The sequence below is a fragment of the Solanum tuberosum genome, unplaced genomic scaffold (assembly GCF_000226075.1).
Source record: "Solanum tuberosum cultivar DM 1-3 516 R44 unplaced genomic scaffold, SolTub_3.0 scf00298, whole genome shotgun sequence".
In the NCBI taxonomy this organism is placed as follows: domain Eukaryota; kingdom Viridiplantae; phylum Streptophyta; class Magnoliopsida; order Solanales; family Solanaceae; genus Solanum; species Solanum tuberosum.
Window position 1 is genome coordinate 585412 of NW_006239219.1, and position 24147 is coordinate 609558.

A 24147-nucleotide genomic window follows, 5' to 3' on the forward strand; every position below is an offset into this window, starting at 1 on the left:
TGAAAAACTAGCTCAAAGGCTTTTTACTGAAAAACTAGCTCAAAGGCTTTTTACTGAAAAACTAGCTCAAAGGCTTTTTACTGAAAAACTAGCTCAAAGGCTTTTTACTGAAAAACTAGCTCAAAGGCTTTTTACTGAAAAACTAGCTCAAAGGCTTTTTACTGAAAAACTAGCTCAAAGGCTCTTTACTGAAAATATCAGTTTTCGGTTCTTATTTAAATGTGAAAACATTTATAAACTCTTTGGGAATACTTAGTTCCCTTATAACTTTTTGAGAAATGGCCTCAACTCTTTACTCTTTGCTTAACTTGAAACTTTCAGTCTTAAAACGAAGTTAAAATGTTTATAAAAGACTTTAGTCTTACTATTTACTTAACTTCAAAGCTTAAGTCTTAAAACAAAGTTTAAACATTTGTAAAAGACTTCTTAAAATATGGTTCATGCCGAATTATGGACATGAACGACTCAATGCAAGGTTTTCAATAACCATAGATAGAACTCAATACTTGAAACTCAAGAACTTCAATAATACTACTCACTTCAAGAATGCTCAACTCAGAGGGTTCATGCGGAATTTATGAGCATGAACTACTTAACTCCAGGGATCAAAGATACTTCTCATTTCAAGATTGTTCGACTTATAGGGTTCATGCGGAATTATGGACATGAATAACCCAACTCAAGGACTTCATGGGTAGCATGTAATAGTCCCATGATTAGGAATGTTAATCTCAAATGGGTTAGAAACTCAATACTTAAGACTTAGGACATGGAGATATTACTCCTCTCATAGATACTCAACTTTTGGAGTTCATGCGGAATTTATGGGCATGAATGACTTGACTCGTAGGTCTACATAACATTATGGAACTCATGTATACAACTCTTCTCTTTCTCTTACTTACTTCCTCAAAACTTAACTCAAATCGATGATGGATCTCAAAGGATTCACAATTTAACTCAAAGGCTTTCTTAAACTCTACTCTTAACTCTCTCTTGAATGTGAATTATGAATTCAAGAGTTATGGTTCATGATATGAAGGATCTCATGAATGAAAAAGTAGATTCATGAATAAATTCTCCTCATACTCATACTCACTTGCTCGAGTCTTGAAACAAGTTACTAGAAGTTGTAGAAGACTCCTCAAAAGAACTCGAAGGGACTTTATTAGAATGTTCGAAAGAATTCTCAAAACTTAAATCTTAACTCTACCTTGAATTTGAATTATGAATTCAAGGTTATGATCATGTTAGGAATGATTTTGGGTGTTTAGAAGTAGCTTAGAGTAGTTGGAATCGAAAAGGAGTGAAGATGTACTTTAAACAAACTCAAATGGGGCAACCGACGACAAACTGAGTGGGGCAGGCGACCCTGGTGCTATGGGTGGCGCAGAGCGCCAGCCCCTAAACTTCAGAGGTGGGTTTGGGGCGCTCTGGCAGGCGCATCACGCCAGGCCCCCAACCCAGAAAATCTGACGAACTTCTTTGCTCGTTTTCTCACCCTAACTCGCCTAGAATCGAACGGTTTCTTCCCCAATCACTTAGAATCAATTACTTAACATAAGTACACTCTAATCTACTCAATACATCACTTAAAACACTCACTTTGATCTCAAGAAATCATCCAAAATCCCACACAACAAGATTTAGAATGAACTTCAAGAACACCTATCAAGAACTCATTAAGAACTCTAATCTTTCAACTTCAAGAATGAAATTTGCGCTGAAAATAACATGTTTGGAAGCTTACATATCTCTTAGGGATCAAACTCATGGCGAAAATCCGCAATAAGACGCAAGAATCTCGACGAACGCTTGATCCTCTCCTCTTTTCTCTTCTTGAACTCTCAACTAAAACCCTAGGCGTAAACTAGGATTATAAAATTGAACCTAATAGGATTAGACCCTTAAAATATTACTAAAAACGAATTAAATCTGATTGGGTAAGGAAAAGACCAAAATACCCCCTACTATTTTCGACTAACTTTCCTTAACTGGACAGCCTAACTTCAAAAGGCCATATCTCACTCATCCGACCTCGAAACTTAGCAAACTCGGCGGAGTTGGAAAGATAATTCAAAGATGTTTCCTACGGTATCTGGTAGAACTCCTAACTCATCTTGAGCTATGAGTTATGATCGTTTGAAGTCGACCCAAAACTCATACTTAGCTTAACTTGCAAAATTTCAGATTTTGCTATTTCCAATTTAATTCTTTTTGAAACTCAAGGTGTTACATCTAGTGACCTTAACACTTAAGAAATTTTAATTCCTCGGTAAAATCTTACTCACAACGAAGAACGGTTCGAGTCTTAGTTCGAAAAAAATATCTAGGGTGTTACAGAGAACCCATGACAGCCCGAAAGAATTGGCTCACCCTTAAATTCGAATGATCACTGATCTTCTAAGTGAGGTCTGTGAATAGCCGCTTGAAGATGCCCTGTACTCAACAAAGAAAGAGCAAGTGCAATATCAGTACACAACCACAATGTACTGGTAGGATCACGTGGCTATCCTACTAAGTGCAACATATTTAAGTCATTACAACAATATAATCACATGCATATATCGAACATATACAATATTAATTATCAACATTTATGAACAACGAACAACTTCATAATTCTCAAGATACACAATTATGACAAGTCATTAGTCCTCTCATGGAAGCCAAACCCAAACAGTTAGCATACCAGAATGTGGTACCCGATCCAATGTTTATGTCGAAACGTGGCAACCGATCCCATAATTATACCGGAACGTGGCAACCGATCCCATAATTATGTCGGAACGTGGCAACCGATCCCAATTAGTTGTGCCGAATCGTGGCAACCGATACATTCAACACACCACAATCACAATCACAAGTATCTTCTCAAGTTCATACCATTTAGTCATGATTCATGGCATTCATCATTCCTCTATCTCATTTACAACAAGTGTGATCAATAATGCAACATTCACATACATACAAGTATCATAATGAAGCAAGAGAAAACATACATCACACAATCATAGAATCACAACCATCACCTACCTCGAAACAAGCTTGAAACCCTAAGAAACTTGATCATTCCCTTTCCGGATTTGTTCTGCTTGTTCTTGGTCTATAAACAATCAATATAATACGGGAATCAATAGACACTCACTAATTACCCGGATTAGTAACAATTCTATGAATCCTAGATCATACTCATGATCCCAAGTATCCAAATTAGGGCTTTTTCCACCAAAGTTTCTAAATCACCCCCCCCCCCAAATCGATAATTACCCATTCTATTACGTTCTACGGATTGAAAAAATGGATTCGGGGAGTGAAAAGCTTACCTTTAGCCTCAAGAATGGTGGAAAACTGTCAAGAGTCGCCTGGGGTTCGTTCCTTAGCTCTAAAAATCGAAAAGTGCAGAAAAAGGTCGTTTAGGTTTTTTTTTACGACTTTAAGTCGCGTTTGGCCCGCCACAGCGACCCTTACCTCGCTTCAGCGGCACCGCCACAACGACAAAAACCACCGCCAAAGCGGCTTGCACGAAACAATGAGCTTTTTTAATAATTCCAAGACCCTCATTTCACAATACACCTTTAACCAACGACGCTAAAAAAATACCGTTCACGCTAAGACGCTAAGATTGATTCCGGGAGTTCTACTCACCCGAATTCAATTCCGTAAAGTCATACAAATTCCTTAATGACTTATCTATCTACTCATGCAATCAACATCATAATTAACTCACCCGATTGTTACCAGATTTCCCTACACCTTAATGACTCCGATTTCGTTCAAATCTGGACTAGGTTGGGAAATTTCAAGTTACTACGAAAAAGTTTTCCGACCCAAAATTTTTCCCCGTTGACTTTTCTATAACGACGGAACCCGGTCATTACAATACATAATATTACATTCAGTTCTAATGCTCATTGTGTTGTGAATGTGAAGAGTAAGAGAAACACTAAAATACTACCTCCTTTTACATTTGGAGATGGTGGAAGGTGTTGAGTTGAAACCTCATAAGGTCTATATATATTTCAATCTGCGAAGTCTTAGAAATATTTGTTGTAAGAGAGTGACTTTTAATGTAATGTGATTACATATTAGATCTCGACAATCTATGTTGCTTAGACTAATTAAAAAAATCAATGAGTACGTATCGTATCCTTAAAAAATAATGTATTTTTTAAAGATCCGACATGAATGCGACAAAATATTTGAAGAGTCGGAACAACTTAGTCGGCAATTGCATTTTAGAATGGATAGAATAGTATACATATATTGCTGGTCATTGGACAAGCTATTATATATAGAGATCTCTTCTATATATATGACTAATATTTTACCCCTTAAATATGAGAGTTAAGATGTTTTTACTACTCCCCCCAATGGTATATTTCTAAGACTAAAAGTGCAAACATGAATTATTTTTTAAAAAAATATGCTAACATGAATTTCTTATTCCTTAGCACAAAGTGCTTAAATACCATTATGCTCCCTTAAATGATTATTTTTTTTTTTTAAAAAAAAAACATTGGGGGTTGGAAAAAGGCAAATGAGGGAGGGAATTACATTATGGAGAATCGAATTCTCACCAACAAGGTGGGAGTACATATTGTTAACTAATAAGCTACATAGATTCCCCTAAACATTTGTGTCTGTCCTAAATGGACCCTAAATGGTATGAGTTTGATTATGATATACTTCTTTTGCATATATAAATTTTCCTTTATCAAGATTTAACATGTTTGGGCCTTGCTTAGCACGGGCTTCCCATTATAGTATATATATATATATATATATATATATATAGCCCGTTTATTTGAGATACATCATGTTAGTCTACTATAAAATTAATACATCATACATTTTTAGTTAAAATTGGTAAAAGAAAGAGATATTATTTTCAATTAAATCGATTTAGAGAATGGAATAAAAGAGAAGATAAACTAAATGAGAGATACACATATGGAATGAAATAGAGAGATATATACAAATGGAATGAAAGAGGATAAAATGGAGATGTCTATGATAATTTTTATTTGAATATTGTATTTTCGAGTTGAATACTGTAGTTTTAAATTATATAATCTACTTCATTGAATATTTTGCTTTTGAATTGGATATTCTATTCTTTAATTTAATATTATAGTTTCAAAATAAACATTACATTTTAAATTAAATATTATAATTTTAAATATGGAAGATGGATATTAAAGGAAAATAATATAGTGTTACTTTTTGTTGGATACTACTAATTTGGATAGATTATAAAAATTTCTCTCTTTGGTAGTATATTTATATTTTTTCCATAAACAGATAGAATTGGCCTATAAATAAGGCCACCAAACATACAAATCCTATCAATACATTAAAAAAAGAACAAATTGTAACATTCAAATCAAAGCTCTAAAGATGGGGAATCGCCAACGAAAAAAGAAATTAAAATTTCCCAATCAAACTCCTAAAGGTATATGTTTATTTCTGTTGTGTGTGTTTTAATTTTCTTTAATAATAATCGTGTTCGACCTAATTTTTTTAAAATTTTAAATGCATGACAAATAGTTTTGGAGCCTTCAAAGAAAGCAAATCCAATGGATATTCTAGATCAGGTGAGTTCACAATACATCAATTGAGTTCATTTATTGGAATTTGTTATTATTTTGACTTAGATTCTATGTGCGTTTTGTTGCTATAACAAACAGATTTTTCTTCCCAATTTAATTTATTTCAATTGTCAAAAATGTTTTAAACTTTGGTTGTGTTTGGTAGGAAAGAAAATGTTTAATTTGCTTGAAAAACACTAATCCTCATCTATAAAAGATGTCACATCTGTTTTTTCATTACCTGCTTTATGTGTATGTGTAGATGCTTTTTGGTTTAACATTATTTACATACCTACTAAACAAAGAAAAGAAGTAAGAAATTTTTCTAATTTTATTACTCCGTATGTTTGTTAATAGTTAATAGGAAAAAAAATTAGGTTCTTCTTTTTTATATCTTTGATTGAAATGGTATTAATATTTGAAAATTTTAAGAGTAAGCCAAGTGTCTTAACATCATTTTTTTGTCCTATTTAGGCCATGAAAGTTTACTTTGAAGAGGGATACTTATTGACATCATCAGCAGGTTACCTGTAAAGTCTGTTCTTCGATTTAAATGTGTTTCAAAATTTTGGAAAATATTAATTGATGAACCGTACTTTAAGACGAGACATCTCAACCATGCAAAGAATGATCAGAATTCTCAAAGTTTTCTATTTTACAAACAATGCCTTGGGGAATTTAACTATCCCATATACTCTTGTTCTTTATCGCCGGCTCAGTTGGTTGAGGATACACATTTACTAAGTTTTCCTCTAAACATTGAACCAGAGTTTTTTACGATCTATAATGGTTGTGATGGCTTGTTTATTATTTATGTTTTTGAAAATACTATTGAGCACAACAAACTTTTGTTATGGAATCCCTCAACAAGAGAATCAATGGTACTTCCCATTCCAGAATTTTCAGTGGGATTATCTTCATGTTTGGGATTGAGTCTTGATTCAAGTGGTGACTATAAGATTCTAAAAATCGAGGGGAATGAATTTGGTGGTCGCAAAGTGTCTGGTGAAATTTTCACACTAAAAAATAATTCTTGGCGAAAAATTGGTGAACATCCTCGTGTCACTGGCAATAAGGTGTCTGCTATGGATTCTTTGGCATTTATACGTGGGGCATTTCATTGGATTGGTTTTTATTCAAAAACTTACTTTGTGGTTTCATTTAATATTTCTCATGAAGTGTATGGAGAGATATCATTGCCAGAGGAAATATGCTTGTTGAACACACGTAAGATTGACATTTCTATATTGGAAGGAATGCTTTGTGCTTATTCTAATACATATGATCAGGGGATCCGTACTTTTAAGGTATGGGTAATGAGAGATTATAATCTCAAGGAATCTTGGAATGCAATATTATCTATAGAAGATCGTTATCTTCTTAAAGCCATGCCAAAATATAGGTTTGCAAATGGTGAAATATTATTCTGGAGCGCACATTTACGAGGCATGGACATTAACTTTAGGACACAAAGAGGACCCTTTACATTATTGCCTAGAGGTAAATTTCAGAATGGGTTCACTTACACAGAAAGCTTGATCTCTCCAAGATTACTTATTTAGTATTTATTCATGTATGATCGAGACACTTTTCATTTTTCCATTATCATGTTACATTTTCTTATTTTTATTAGTTTATTTATCAACCACAAACTTTTTAGTTTCAAATTTTGTTTATCAAAATTTTGCTTATTTTATGTTCTCTGAGAAACAACATGAGTCATTTCTTTGTTTCTGAGAAATAATTAGTGATTACCGCCACCCCCACCCTCCTATCTTTTTACCTGCTATTGTTTGTGTAGTCTTTAATACTAATTCATGTAGTGAGTAATATATTGTTTATTACTTAGTTGTAGATTAGTGGAATAATTCCTAGTATTTTGGTAAGAGTGAAATATTCAAGATTAAATTTGAGATTATATTATATATAATGTATTTGACTGACCGTATAAATTTAATCTCAAAAAAGAGAATGAAACACTTTTTATGTCATCCTTATTGGAAATGTTATAGAAAAATATTTGATCTTGAAAACTATAGAATTTTTTTGAAAGCTTAAAACATATCTACGATATTGTCCTTAATGAGATATTCCCTCAAAATTCAATAAGTTTTTCTTAATATTAAATTAGGAGCACGCAAATTAAGAAAGACTTTTAAGAACAAAACTCAACACTAATAGAATATGAGAGAAAGAAAATTATTTTCTACAAACCAAAGTGGGCTCATGAATGGAAAACTAAATCTATAGTCCAATAAAATGGTGTTATCACCTGCTACAACAAATAAATATACAACGTATAAGTATTTTTTATATCGATAATGTATATAACTTAAATTTCATTAAAAATATGCATGCATGACCACATAGAATATATGTTCTTCCAACTAGCCCTTTATATGTGGAACAAAATAGTAGTAGGATCTTTTTTTTTTTCAAAGCATCTAAATAAAGCTCACAAATCTTGACTCATTTTGGTAAGCGTGGAATTAATATTCAAGATTATATTATATATAATGTATTTGACTGATCGTATAAATTTAATCTCAAAAAAGAGAATGAAACACTTTTTATGCCATCCTTATTGGAAATGTTATAGAAAAATATTTGATCGTTGAAAATTATAGAAATTTTTTGAAAGCTCAAAACATATCTACGATACTATCCTTAATGAGATATTCCCTCATAATTCAATAAGTTTTTCTAAATATTAAATTAGGAGCACACAAATCCGGAAAGACTTTTAAGAACAAAACTCAACACTAATAGAATATGAGAGAGAAATTCCACTTCTACAAACCAAAGTGGGCTCATGAATGGAAAAATAAATCTATAGTCCAAAAAATGGTGTTATCACCTGCTACAACTAATAGATATAAAACATATAAGTATTTTTTTATATTGATAATGTATATAACTTAAATTTCATGAAAAACGTGCATGCATAACCACATAGAATATATGTTCTTCCAACTTGGCCTTTATATGTGGAACAAAATAGTAGTAGTAGGATCTTTTTTTTAAAGAATCTAAATAAAGATCACAAATCTTTTGAAAGGTTCTTTTCTTTATTCATTTATTTATAACTATAAATAGACTCACCACGCCCACCCCTATTTTCAAGCAACCTAGCCTATCTATCTTTGAGCTTGTGAAATAAAAATCCTTTTATTTCTCTAGCTCTTTTTTTGGCTAGTTGCTTCATCTAATTTTTGTCAAAAAAAATATGGAGAAGGTACAAAGAATGACTAGAGAACATGGAGTGGTGATTTTTAGCAAGAGTACATGTTGTTTGAGTTATGCAGTGAGTATATTATTTCAAGATCTTGGTGTAATTCCATATGTTTGTGAAATTGATCATGAGTCTGATGGAAAAGAAATGGAAAAGGCCCTAATAAGGATGGGTGTCAACAGTTCATTCATGTTTCCTGCTATTTTTATTGGGGGACTATTGGTTGGTTCTACTAATGAAGTCATGTCACTTCATCTTCAAGGCTCACTTATTAAACTTATCAAGCCTTACATGTCTAACTTAAAAAGTAATTAAGACCACCCACCCGGGTGCTACTTGAATAGCAGGCGGCACATTTCCTGATTCTATTCTGGTTGATCCACCGACGTGTCCGTTTCAGTAGATTGTTCCCATGATTCCAAGAGGACACCCCCACCTCACCCCTATTTCAAGAAAAGTTTGACATTATTATTAATTAGTACTAGTAGTACTACTAGGAACAATAAATAAATTGTTGAGCTGAAGAAGTTGTAGTATGAAAATGTTATGTAATTGTTGTGAAGATGTGTGTGCTCTAGTTCAACTTATTAAAGAATGTATTCTCATTTGTATCTCAATTAATGGAAGTTAGCATTATTACTTAAGTTAATTTGTTCTTTTTCCCCTTCTGTTGTGGATCAACAACATGTTTGGAGAATTCATCACTTTACAAATGGGGAAAACATGAAACAAAATATCGAGAGAACTGATTATGAAGGTGTTGGGTTTTAAAAGGTGTGAATGGAAAATGAAGAGTTGTGACTTTTATGAAAGGTTGTGACCTTTCCAAAAGATTGTGACTTTTACAAAGGGTTGTGACCTTTTCGGTAAGGCACAATAAGAACCTTTTCACACTACCCTTTGTTTTCTAGAAATTGAGGGGTTTCCTTTCATTTAAAGAGAATCAATTTTCTAGACTTCTTCTTCTTCTACTACTTCTACTACTACTATTAAGTGTACTTTACTGCCGTTGAGTGGTTCGCTGACACCATGGTTTTAAGTACCAATACACCGGTGAGTAAGATCATTCTATCCTGGGAGGATATATTCCATTAACCTCAGGTACTTGAGGGGAATAATTTTCTTAAGGGGACACTGTGCATTCAGTGGGATCAATTTTCTTCTTTAAGAAAAATATTCTGTATATTGTTTCTAATCTATTCCTGAGTTTATTTTCTCCACTGATTTTAATTTTCTAGTTTTGAAAATACTCTTTAAACTTTGTTGTTTCTTATCAAGTTCTTCAAAGTATCTTAGGAATACAGGATGAAAAACAATCTTAAGGAAATTCTTATACTATTGGTAAACCCATTAAATTAAACCACAACCACTAGGTCAAATCACCATTAAAATACATCTAACCTATCAGCAAGCAAGACCCAACAATAATATCAACACATATTTGCTAAATCACACCCCAAGAATGGGATTTTTAGCCACACGTCAAGAAATAACAAAATACACCTTAAATGATACTAAAATCAAATGGGTATAAAGAATTAAACCTTGAATTAAGAAAAGGAAGAAGAATGGAGAAGACACACTTCCAAGTTGGAGAAGTGAAATCCTTCTTTCTTCAAGTCTTCCAAAAACCCTCTCCAAACTTGAGAGAAAATATCCCAAAAGTACTATTCTATTGTGAAAATTAAAATAAATGTTCGACTCCTCTAAAAATTAATAACAAGTTTAGTATTTATAAACTTTAGAAATTAGTGCTGGCGGATCGTTCTGCGAGGTTAGTCGAAATCGCCGATTAATTCGGCGATTCGCCCTTTGGTGTAGTTCGTCACCGTCTTGCACTAGCCTTCAACATCGTCGTGCTCTGTGTCATTGGGCGACATAGTACTGCTTCGCGGAAAGTGATTGAGAGAAACAGATGATGGAAGTAGAAGATTAATGCACTACTTCTTCAGAATTCGGTGCCTTGTTTAGCAAGATCGAATTGAGAATGTGGCTGAAAAATTGGTGGTAGTTTGGTTAAAGATTACATGTAAACTTCTTATTATTTATCTAAGGAGGAAAATAGTTTCTAAAAGTTAATTCTTTTGATATTTTTCATGTGTATCTTTGGAAAAAAATTTGCAAACCATATGTTTTGGAATAAATTTTACTTGGCAAATAGTGTTGCCTTTAAAATTCTTTAGTTTGCAGAATGAGAGATGCACTTTTTTGTCTGATAAAACAGTATGTCAAAATGTTATAGTTGGAAGACTATTTGAAAAGAAAAGCATTTCTATGTGATAATCTAAGAATATGCTTTATTCTGTTTGGAGAAAAAAACACTTTTGTAGTTTTGTACTCCGTGTGAAATTTGATTGTGTCTGATTGTTGTAGATTAAAAACTTTTATAGTTTTCTACTCTAGATAAATTGGACTATCCAATTGGTTTGAAAAAAAATCAAAACTTCACTTAATAAGTCTGTGTTGTACTTTTGATTTTCTACAAACTTCATTGTTAAGTAGAAACAAATTGTACATAATTTATTGTACAATTTTTTTTTGTCTTTATTGTTATTATTCTAAATACTAAGTGGTAAGTCTAACTTTGATAGAAAAGAAAAAGATTAGTGACTTAAAGTGTGTGATTTTGTGCCTGCAATAGGTGCCTCTATGGAATGAACTTTGACAATATTTAAAAATTGTCAAAGAGAATTGAAGCACTATAATTCTTTCGTAGAATAATATTTCCAAAAGAGGTTTCATGCTGCGAATGACATTTTGATAGTATGAAAATATATGTGGAAAAATTATTTTCAACTATTTGAAAAATATTTTTGAGATCATATTTAAAATGTGGGGAGTTCTTTGCTTATTACAAAGATAAAATTAGACTTAGTATCTGATTTAAATTTGGAGCACAAGATATGAAATTCGATGATACTTTTGTTTTATGTTAGACCCAAAAAATTCTTGGAGTATATTTGATATTGTGGCCGTTGAGTTTCTCTTTTACTAATATATATGGTATGACTAGTATGAAATTATCAAATTATATGTATACTTGTTCAAAATGATTGTGTTCTTTTATGAAAAAGTGTCACTTAAAATGTTGTGATTTTTCATGAAAAGATATGTCTATTAAATATAACTATTTATATAGACATGAATATTGGTGAATAGTCATTTGTCATGTTTTGTAAAAGAAGCATTTGAATTATATTGCATTTATTAGACCCGATGAAACTTTGTTCATGGAAAGGACATTGTACAAGGTAATGACTTTAAACAATGTTTGTATCACACAAAATTGTAAGAAATAGGAACAAATATTTGTGAGAAAAAGCTACCTCGCGGAGAGCTTTTCAAACTCAATATTTTTATTTGTTCTTACTTACTTGAGTCAAAACTGTTTGTGACATAAACACTTGGGACATGTCAATTACAAAACCTTGTAAGGAAAACTAATCAACTTAGAAGTTTTGTCTAACTTTGAGTGCAATAAATAAAAATGTCAAGTTTGTGTGAATCTAAGTATGTTGAGCATTCTTATAAATCTGTTGAAAGGAATTCTAATCCCTTAGAGTTGATTTACTCTGACATTTGTGATATGAAGTCAACACCATCTTGTGGCAGAAAAAGAGTATCGATCTCATAACTTTCATTGACAATTGCATTAGAAACGACTATGTCTATTTACTGAATGGTAAGGATGAAGCAATAGAAACGTCTAGACAATATAATATTTAAGTTGAAAATCAGTTGGGAAAAAGATAAGAAGTGACAAGGATGGAGAGTATAAATCTACTTTTGCAGAAATATGTTTGAAAAGTGTAATTGTCCATTGAACTGTTGCCCTATTCACCTCAATCTAATAGAAAATCGAACATTGAAAGAAATGATAGATGCATTATTTATAAGTTCAGATTTACTACAAAACTTGTGTGAAGGAACTATCATTATGCAAAAGGGAACAACAAAAAGTTGTCTTTTCAGAAAGAAAACAATTTTGTTTGTTCAGGACATAATCTATTCCATAAGAGAAATGAAAAGGAAGAAAATCCAACTTGAAGTATTTCAAAGTGTGGGGGTGTCTAGTCGAAGTCCAAGTCCCCAGTCTTAAAAGGAATAAAATAGGACCTAAGAACTGTGGACTGTAAAATTAGACTTGAGTAGTCTAGTTAAAGGTCTAAAAGGCCTTGGAATGAACAAAAGGAGAATGTACTTAATCAAGAGATTCATACACGTAGTAAATGTCAAAGGACATCTACTACCTTCAGATCTGATTTTGTAACATTTCATATGTCTTATGTGGATTCATCTTTTTGGAAAGATGGTGTCAATAGTAAGATTGGTTAATTCTTGAGCAATCATATTGGAAGTTGGTTGATCTTTCTCCAGGAAATAAACCTTTGGGTTCAAAGTGAATCTTCAGAAGGAAAATGAAAGTTGATAGAACTGTTGACAAATATAAAGCAAGACTTTTTGTCAAAGGCTTTAGACAAAAACAAGGTCTTGATCTTGTCGACACATACTTGTCAGTAACTAGAATTACATTCATTCGGATGTTAATATTATTAGTTGCGGTATATCAACTTTCTTAAATGGAGAATTGGAGGATGAAATTTACATGGAGGGCTCGAGGGTTTTGTGGTTCCTGGTAAAGAAAAGAAAGTGTGTGAACTTGTTAAGTCACTTTATGGACTAAAACAAGCACCCCAAACAATGACATAAGAAATTTGACCAAACCATGTTGGCAAATGAATTTAAGAATGATGGAAGTGATAAATATGTTTACATTAAAATCACAAGGTCATTCTTTGTTTGTATATTGATGACATGTTGATCATCAATAGAGACACCAATGACATAAATGCTACTAAACGAATGCTAGAAATCAAGTTTGATATGAAAGATCTTGGGTTGCTGATACGATCTTAGGTATAATAATCCTTAAAACTCCATAATGTTTAGCATTGTCAGGTCTCATTGCATTGAAAAGGTACTTGACTAGTTCAAATATTTTGATTTCAATATTGGCATGACTCCAATAAATGTGAGGTTTGCATTTCAAAAGAGTGAAGACAAAAGTTACTCATAATTGAATTGTGCTAGAGTATTGGGAAGTGTGATGTATATCACAAAGTGTGCGCGATCAGATATAGCATATGCTATTAATGAACTGAGTCACTTCACGAGTGATCCCAATCAAACTCATTGGATGACAATGAAAAGAGTTTTGGGGTATTTAAAACATACTCAAAACTATGTCTTGCATTATAACAATATCCAGCAGTATTGAAAGGATATAGTGATGCAAATTGGATCACCGGGATCAAATGAAGTAAAATCCATGAGTGGATATGCATTTACTCTTGGTGGAGGAGCAGTCTCTTCGAAATCTTTCAAAAAGACATTTATCGCTAACTCTACAATGATCTCTGAGCTAGGTGCTTTAGATAAGGTCGGTGAATAAGTTGAAAGACTCTGAAATTTCTTGATAGATATTTTTTTTGGCCCAAACCTTTGGCATCTGTATGCATACACTTTGATAGACAAGATACAATAAGTAGGGCATGGAGCAATGTATAACGGAAAGTCTCACTACAAGCAATGTATAACTTTTGTACTTTTGGCAACAACAAAATATATTGCCACAATAAACGCTGATGTGAAAAGTTTTTGCAACAACAAAATATATTGTTGCCAAAAATGACTTATCGCAACCAAAAAGCTTGTTGCCTTACATTCTAATAGTTGTGGCTTTTTAAATTTTCGCAACAAAATTCGTTGTTGCCACAAATTGAACTTTTTACCAACAATATTAATTGTTGCAAAAATTAGCAAATGGTTAGTTGTTATTCTGTTAGAAAGGCTTTTAAGCAACGATAATTTTTGTTGCAATAAAAAAATATTTTCTATACACCTTTAGCAACAATTTTTAAGTAGTTGTTATATACACAATACACATTTCTTTTTTAAAATTTAAATAAATATTGAAACTAAAAATTATATAAATTTACAAAGGTCAATACATAAGATTGATGGTCTAGATATTTACACCTTCCTAAAAAAACTAAATACTTATGCAAATCTTTACTAATTGTTAGTATCTATCTATCTATATATATATATATATATATAGACAAGTCATTGTATTCTAATCCTACACGCAATTTTCAAAAACTCTTCTTCCAATAGTACTTAGCTTGTACGACACTTTTGTTGAATTATGCATTTTCATCCTGCAAATAAAAGATAAATATAATTATATTTTGATAAAGTAAATTATAAATACACAAATACAAATTTTAAAAGTAGAGAGAATCAAATAATATCTTGGTATTTGTTATAAGCTTCGTGCGCCAAAAAATAACCACTTCTTCCTAGGCCGCACTGAATCTAATAAAAGAAAATATAAGTAAAAGCCTCAGTATAGTTTCTTACTTCATCAAATACATAAGAGAACATGCACTATTATAGGCAACCTTCAGTGCTAGTAAAAATTCTTTTGTTGCACTATTTATGCCACTTTCACCTTTGATTGGTTCAACAAATACAGTAGCTATTTTACCACTCTGAATTACTTATTTTGCTACTTGAACATTTCCATACTCCAGGAAAATAACTCCTGGCATAGTGGCATGCATTACAGGTTCTAAAGATGACATGTATTGTTCTTTTCTTGTCAAAGCAACAACATATCCACGGTCCTTCCATGAAAGCAATTGAAAAAATTAATTAAGTTGATATATCAAGTTATAGACATAGAAGAACAAACACGTTAAGGAACGCTTTACTGAATAAGACTAGAGGTGAAGTCAGAAATTTAAGTTTATGAATTCTGCCTTCTAACAAATGTATCTTACACAAGGTTTTGATAAATTAAATTCATATATAGTGAATTTCGCAACACAAATATAAGTTTTTGACAAAACCTATTGGGTTCTGCCAAATACACAACTTTTTCTCTAGCTCCGGCTCTAAATAAGACATCTCTCGCCAGCATCTCCCAAAATTTCATAAATGAAGAAACTTACACAGCTAGCCAGTTCTAATTATCACATTATACCATTCAGTGTCACATAATGAATCACAATAAGATATTATTATACCTTTTCAATCCAGAACCATATATACTTTGACTTTATTCAAAGAGTTAACATTCTAATAAGAACTAGAAAACCTGAACATAATAGAATTGAGTAGTATCTCATGTCCTCATTCTCACTACTTAAGAAGCCTAAACAACAAGCACTCAATGGTGTGTCTTAGTGGTCAATGAAGTTGATTAAGCATCATGAGGTCTCAAGTTTTTTTTTTCTTTTTTTTTTTACCAGGAAATTTTTATTCAATAGATACTTTCTAACCCAAAGGATTTCTTTGAGCTTAACAACTAACATGATCGCATTGTTTCACTATAGCTAGCACAACACGATAAGCTAAAGTTAGATAGTAATAAAGCAACATTAAGAATTCTCCTTGTAAATAGAACAGTTTACAAGGAGCATTGAGCAGTAAAACTAACTGCACTACATATGTAGCTGTAGAGCCACTTTCTTGAACATTTAAGATAACTCAATACATACGCCTACGCTTCTTGGCAAGATTCTCAAAAATCTTATAAACATCATCAGATGTAACTGGCTTTGATGGATCGAAGGATGCCAGGTAGGTACCAATCTCCTCTTTAAGGTCAGCGATATCAGTCAAAACCTCCATTTTCTCGACGTTGCCCAGATTATTAAGCAACTCAGCGCTCTGTTCTTGCTCATGTTCAGCTCTCTTTTGCTTTGCCATTTTCTCATATTCGGCAATGGTGTCCTCTTTATCAAGTAAGAAGGCAAGGCCTTTCTATTTGTAGAATTCTGTGCAATTTGGACACCTACAGAGGTCTTCTCTCCAGTCTTTGGAAAGGAACATCAACTTGCTTTTCTCAAGGCTAATTGGAGCTTCTAACAAATTCAGTCCAACAACACATTTGGTACTAGGACCAACAACTGCGTTACGCTGGTTAAGGAGAGTGTTTGTTGCGGCATTTTCTCCAAGAAGAACAGCCTTTCCGTTGCAGTCTTCTTTAGGATTATTATCGGTTATATGAGTCTTAACTGAGGAACTTCCATAGCTAAGCTCCTTAGAAGATCCCATAGTCAAGGGTGCATCTTCAACCACCTCCTTGTCCCTTGAGGAATTTGTAGTAGTTTGCTGCTGGACTGGTGCAAAGATAGAATCAGGATATAGCTTTAAAAAAGAACAAACAGTTGCGCACCCCCGGCAGATAAAATCCTCAAATTGAGGCTCCCCTTTGTCATCCCTTGGAACCATATCAGAGGACTCAAGATCAAGATGCTCCTCATGAAACCAGTTCTCACAGATGCAACATTGGAGATTCTCCAATTGGTCTTCAACATCAGGATCAGGATATGGCCGGCACACATGTGCAGTATGAATCTTTGAAATTGTGATTATATGTATTCTTCGTGTTTTCAACATCTTTGCTAGCATCAAGCTTGCAGAAGAACTCCCCGAACTTTGAATTTCCATAGTCACACCTGAAGTTTCTCTTCATCCAAAGTTCCAAAATCTCATGAACATCATGGCAAGAGAGGCTACAAGTTTTGCATACTCCAACATTCCCATCTGGTGTGCATGTCAAACAAGAAAAATAGCATGTCTCTTCATATAACCTTTACTATAGGTGCACTCCTTGCCTTCATCACCACCTAAGACCAAATCTTCCTCCAGTTCTTGTTGTTCAAGATCTTGGAGAAACTCTCAAATTGAAACAGTATTCTCAGCATCATCTTCAAATGCATCAGCCATTTTAAACCCAAAAATGAGCTATCAAACCAAATTAAACCCTAAAAAAATAGGAAAACCTGGGAACACGAAACCTAAATTAGATAAAGAAGAAAGGTATCTACACGCAACGATCAACTGATTCAATGAAGTTTACTGCCATTATCCATTTCAAGTCTAAATACCAACAGAGACGAACACTAAGCTGTTTCTTTTCATATTTTCTATCCTTGCTGGATAGAGTTATCCTGTACAAACAGTCTGCGGCACATGAGCTCACACTCACTCTATAGTTGAGTTTCGGATAAAAACCTGGCAAACCTTCATTATCGTACCTTATTTTGACCTTTTTCCCACACTCCATGGCATACTTAATATAGTTCGTGAATTCTCTCAACAAATTAGCTATGATTGCAAAGGATCCCTAGTTCAAATCTTGGTCAGGGTCATCTATTTCTCTTATGCCAACTCCTTCAAGCACATCATAAATCATAATTAGACTGCTCTTTATTTGAAAAGAGTTATTGGGTTGAATGAGTGCCTTATGAAAGCTAGACATTTTCTCTTCTTTTGGTAATTTTAACAAACAGTTAATGTACCTTGAGATCAATTGTCCAACCCACTCTTTCATAACATTTCAGTCTTTTCGGTCTCCATTAATGATGATCTGCAACTTCCCCAACTCTCTTGAGTCACCAAGCACTAATTTCTCTATGACCCTCTAAGGTATGCGTTTAGAATGCCCATTTTTATTTTAATTCATGCTTCTTTCCTTGAAGGATTCACAAACTAATACGAATGTTTGAGAATAAAATATAATCTTAATTGCCTACAACAACAATAACAACATACTCAATATAAGCTCACAAAGTGGAGTTTAGGAGGATAGAATGTAGACATACCTTACCTCTACTTCAGAGGTAGAGAAGTTGATTTTGGTAGATCCACTACTCAAGGAATAAAAGATACTTACTAATAGAACAAAACTAGTTTACCCCTAAATCAGTATGGATTTTCAGATTGCCAGAGAATTTTGGTAAAGCTTATAAGACAATTTAACTTGTCAATGGAAAACAAACATTTCCGATTGATATTTGACGAAAAAGTTGAAATGGATATAATTGACTTCACCAAATATAATCATAAATCTAATGTAGCTAGCTCCCAAACAAGATACAATCATCCGATCAACTCTTCCTCAAAACCCCAATTAATTAGGAATATTCAAGAAAACACAATATAGCTTTACACACTATTGATCCAAGTAACACTTTAACTCAAGATAGTAAGATGGAAATTTGACAAACACCCAGCAAAGACTTAACCAACAATGCTCAGATAAACAAAAAAGACTCAAAATTTAACATATTTAACCAAAATTTAACATAACCGTAATTGAATGCGAAGGAAAATTATCAAAAGTGCAGACAAGAGGTTCAAAATAATTGTATATTGGTCTCACTATGTAAATTTAGGCTGTAATGGTTCATACGCAAGAAGAAGATAATCAAAGACACTAAAATCATAAGGCAATCATAGGCAAAAATTCACCAAACTTTGTGAAAAGTGACTAAATAATTAAATAGAAAACATACCAGATACTACCCATAACCTAGCTTTCTCTGAAGAACCTAGCTTTCATTTCAGGAAAAACTAAATTGGCCGCTAAAATTTGGGGAACTTCCCCGAGTTATTTTGGTGAAGATTAAAAGACTGCGCTCTGTTTTGGCGGTAAATTGAAAAATAAAATTAAAACAGCGCACAATTTGTATAAGTTATTGCAAAGTTAAGTACATTAGCAATACAAAAAATTATTGTTGCCAAATATTCTACAAGATAGCTATATTGTTGCAATTTTCTTATATAAATTAGGCAACAATATTATGGTTGTTGCAATTTTCTTATATTTGAGATTTATTATATTAAAAATAGAATATAACAACAATATCAAAATATATGGCAACAATAAAAATATTGTGGTTAAAAATTACAAGAAATACCAACAATCAAATCAAGTTGTTGCAATTTATTGATATAAGGCAACAACTCTATAGTTATTGCTAAAAAGTTGTTGCTAAATCCATGCTTTCTTGTTCTCGTCATATAAGACATAAATATAATACCGTTAGAAAACTACTCTCTAGTGGAATTATCACAATTGACTATGCAAAGTCAAAGGATAATATGTCGGATCCACTTACAAAAAGGCCTAAATAGAGAGAAAGTTGAAAGATCATCTAAGGGAATGAGTTTACTGCTTAGGATAAGTCATCATAGAGGTAACTCTACCCAGACTGGAGATCCCAAGAGTTATGTTCAAGGATAAAAACAAAGTTGTGACTGACGGTTTGACCTTGTCAACCAACTCAATCCATTCTCATGATGAAGACAATGCTCAGGGACAAAGATACAACATTAAGGCTTGTTAATGAGTTAATATAGCTAAAAGTTTTTAATGATTTGCTAAGTTTGGCAGATTTGACCAAATAATGTATCTACGCGATAACACGATTAGAAATCACCTATGTGAGTGTGAAGGGTAAGCCGTTTCAAAGAGGATGATTGTCCAAAGCACATCTCTCTATACACTCATGAAACAAAGAGGTGTTCATGGCTGAAACGAACACAATCATAAGAATCATAAACGGTAAAGGGTTGATTGTGTGACATATGCATCGCTATCTAGGTATACATCAAAGCTTGACGGTTCAAAGATATCAAATCTACCGATTGACTGAGTATATTCGACATATGTTCACTTCAGAAAATTCAAGGGGAAACCTACTTAGCCAGATGCAATTAATTCTTGCTTGTAAAGTACACACACTTGTCCGTTTCTTTGTCTTGGAGTCATTCCCCATTCATGCGGGGGATTCTTGGGTTTTAAAAGGTTTGAATAGAAAATGAAAAGTTGTGACTTTTATTAAAAGTTGTAACTTTTATTAAAGGTTGTGACCTTTTCGAAAGATTGTGACTTTTCCAAAGGATCGTGACCTTTCCGGTTAGGCACAATATGAACCTTTTCATACTACCCTCTGTTTTCTATAAATTGAGTGATTTCCTCTCATTTTACGAGAACCAATTTTCTGGACTTCTTCTACTACTATTAAATCTAGTATTCTAAGTGTACTTTACTATTGCACTGAGTGGTTTGTTGACACCGTGGTTTTAGGTACCAATACACCGGTGAGTAAGATCGTTCTATCCTCGGAGAATATATTTCATTAACCTCGGCCACTTGAGGGGAATAATTTCCTTAAGAGGACACTATGTATTCAGTGCGCTCGATTTTCCTTTTTAAGAAAAATATTTTGTATATTGTTTCTAATTTGTTTCTGAGTTTATTTCCTTACTGATTTTAATTTTCTAATTTTGAAAATGTTCTTTAAACTTTGTTGTTTCTTATCAAGTTCTTCAAAGTTTCTTAGGAATACAGGATGAACAACAATAGGTCATTTACAAATTGTTTTTAAAAAATAAAAAGTATCACATAAATTGAGAAAGAGGAAAAAGTAAAACTCTTGTACACGTGACACAAACTCTTAAGATGGCTATGCTTATTATTTGCCTTACTTTTGTATGAAATATCAGGATTGGATACTAGTTGCATTATCGTTCAGTAACGACCCGATTTCGTCATTAGGGAAAAGCCAATGGGGAAAGAATTGGGGTCTGAAAACTTTTTGGTAGTAACTTGGGATTTCCTAGCCTAGTCCAGATTTGGACGGAATTGGAGTCAGCAAGGCCTAGGGAAATCTGGTAGTGAATGAGAGATCTAATTATGATTTGGACCACATGAGTAGATAACTAAGATGTTAAGGAACTTGTACGACTTTAAGGAATCAAATTTGGGCGAGTAAAACTCCTGAAAATGATCTTAGCATGAACGGGTAACATTCTGTAGCGGGATGGGTCCCACCGTAGCGGGACAATCGTGACTTAAATAGGGTAAAACCCTCCAAAAATGTTATTTTCTGCAAAAGTTCATTCTTAACAACTAAGAAACGACCTAGGGCTATTTTTTTTGAAGGTTTTCCACCTCTTTTAGCACTAAACGTAAGGATTTTACTCTCCTAATCAGTTTTTCGATCCGTAGAACCTATTATCTTGGGTTATTATCGATGGGAGAGGGTTTTGATCTAGAATTCATGGTGGAAACAACCCTAATTGAGATCATGGGTTGATCTAGGGTTGAGAGAAATGTTAGTAATTAGTGTTCATTTATTAATTCCCGTATTATATTTGTTGTTTGTAGACCAAGAACAAGCGGAACGAATTCAAAAAAGGAAGGATCAAGTTTCTTAGGGTTTCTAGCTTATTTCGAGGTAGGTGATGGTTGTGATTTCATGTTGGTGTGATATATGTTTGTAATTGCTTCATTATAATGCATGTTTAATGCGAATGTTGCATTATTGATCACCCTAATCGTAAATTAGGATAATTGAATAATTGTATGCCATGAATCACCTCTTGTTGTATGATTGTGAGAATATATATTGTGATTGTGATTGTTGTTTGTTGAATGGGCGGGTGTCACAATTCGACACATTAACTGGGATCGGTTGCCACGTTTTGACATAAATATGGGATCGATTGCCACGTTTCGACATAAATATGGGATCGATTGCCACGTTTTGGTATAAACATTGGATCGGGTACCATGTTCCAGTATGCTAATAGTTTGGGTGTGGGTTCCATGATAAGACCATTGAATAGGGTTTATGAGAGGACCATTGAATTGTGTTGTGTATCTACTTGTGATGATTACGTTCATATCTAATAATGATTGATATTGGAAGACTGTATGTTACTCTAAATTGATAAGCAATGTGTATTATTGAGAATGTGGGATGCTATATTAATCCTGTAAAGATGACTAATATTATATATGTTCGGTATATGCCTGTTTTATAATGTTGTGGTTACTTGCATGTGTTTCACTTATTGGGATAGCCACGTGATCCTACCAGTACACTGTAGTTATGTACTGATTCTACACTTGCTCTTTCTTTGTTGAGTGCAGGCCATCTCCAGGTGGCTATTGATAGACCTTAACTAGGTGACTATTGAGCGTGACCAGATTCAAGGGTGAGCCAGTTCTTTCAGGCTACCATGGATCTTTCTTATTTAAGTCCACTCTTTTCAGACTCATACTATTAGTTAAGGTGTTGTTTAGTTTTGGGGTTGTACCCCTTGTTCTTAGACTTGTCGTTAGTAGAGTTTTGATACAATAACTTTCAGGTTCTAGGGGTTGTTCTTCCGCATTAGTTTGATTAGTTATTTGTTTGTTAACATCTTTGGAGTTTATAGGGTCTCAATATTAATTATATAGTTATTTAAACATGCTTCCATATCTTTAAATGCATAGTTTTTGATTAAGTTGTCTAGCTTGGGTTGTAGTAATGGTTCTCCCACCAGAGGGTTAGTGTGGGTGTCAATCACGACGGTCTGGGTCATGACAAAGTTGGTATCAAAGCCCTAGGTTCGTTGATCTCATTGTACCAAAATGAGTCTAGTAGTGTCTTGCGAAATGGTACAATAATGTCCGTACTTTTTTCGAGAGGCTATAGGACTTTAGGAAAAACTCACTTCTTTCTACTCTTTCATGCTATGACTTGAATCCAATTGGTATCTGGGTGATACAAATTGATATCTTTCCTCCTTCACTCTATGTTCTGAACTAGATCAACAAAAGTGGTAACACCATCACTAGCAAAAAAGAATGTGTATAGACTACCAACAGTTGAATAGGGTCACCATTCAGAACAAATATCCATTGCCTTAGATAGATGATCTTTTTGACCAATTTCAAGGTGCATTAATTTTCTCTAAGATTGATTTAAGGTTTGGTTACCATAAGTTAAAGATTGAGGTGGTTAAAAATTGGGTTCGACCAAGTTCTATGATTGAAATTAACAGTTTTGTGGAGCTTGGTAGCTACTATTGTCGCTTATGGTATGAGTTGAGTCCAATTGGTATCTCCCGATTCCAATTGATATCTTAAAAAAGTGAACTAAACGCCGTAGTCCCGACTGAAGGGACACAAGCAAGTTAATTGGAACTGAGAAGGTTCCAATTGGTATTTGGCCTTAGGGGCCATATAAGGCATAAATGATCAGTAATGGTCATCTATAGAACGAACTAATTAAAGAATATGGACTTGTCTGCAAGTTGTAATTGCTTTAGTATTGTGAAACTTGTTGTGAAAGAAAAGTCATCACGAGATTAGGTGCAAGGGTCTAGATAAATTACGATGTGGTTCGTAAGCGAAAAATCTGGACGTGTGTTGCGACCAACTGATAACCGTGTGAGAGTCTAGGTGTATCCTGGGGATATGTGTGTGGTAGTGTTGAAACGATGTAAAATGATTCCAAACTGAGTACTTCGTGGGTTGACAATGATTATTCTAGTTATGAGGATTATTCTAAAATTGCTAAGTAAAGCTAGGAACCTTTGTGGAGTTTAGAAAAAAAAAGAACCCCAGAAAAATTGTTGGCAGGGGTTCTGTTTCCGTTTTGGCCGCTGGGGCGGGACTTTTCCCTCCAAGGC

At 33.4% G+C, this 24147-nt stretch overlaps 2 protein-coding genes and 1 pseudogene across 2 annotated transcripts; 2 read left to right on the forward strand and 1 right to left on the reverse strand.

Annotated features, from left to right (window-relative positions):
• Positions 1 to 6469: 6469 nt before the first annotated feature.
• On the forward strand, positions 6470 to 7153 carry LOC107063016 (F-box protein CPR30-like). The gene has a single exon (XM_015314397.1). The coding sequence runs from the start codon at positions 6470 to 6472 to the stop codon at positions 7151 to 7153; it is 684 nt and encodes a 227-aa protein (XP_015169883.1).
• Positions 7154 to 8719: 1566 nt separating this feature from the next.
• On the forward strand, positions 8720 to 9473 carry LOC102581681 (monothiol glutaredoxin-S9-like). The gene has a single exon (XM_006359366.2). It carries the CDS (start codon positions 8818 to 8820, stop codon positions 9136 to 9138), a length of 321 nt encoding a protein of 106 aa, XP_006359428.1. The 5' UTR covers positions 8720 to 8817; the 3' UTR covers positions 9139 to 9473.
• A 6764-nt stretch (positions 9474 to 16237) lies between these two features.
• On the reverse strand, positions 16238 to 17637 carry LOC102587971 (putative E3 ubiquitin-protein ligase UBR7; annotated as a pseudogene).
• Positions 17638 to 24147: the final 6510 nt, after the last annotated feature.

What these genes read in the sequence shown, in the direction of transcription:
- LOC107063016 (XM_015314397.1), top strand. Translation starts at nt 6,470, where the DNA reads ATGGTACTTCCCATTCCAGAATTTTCAGTGGGATTATCTTCATGTTTG.
- LOC102581681 (XM_006359366.2), top strand. Translation starts at nt 8,818, where the DNA reads ATGGAGAAGGTACAAAGAATGACTAGAGAACATGGAGTGGTGATTTTT.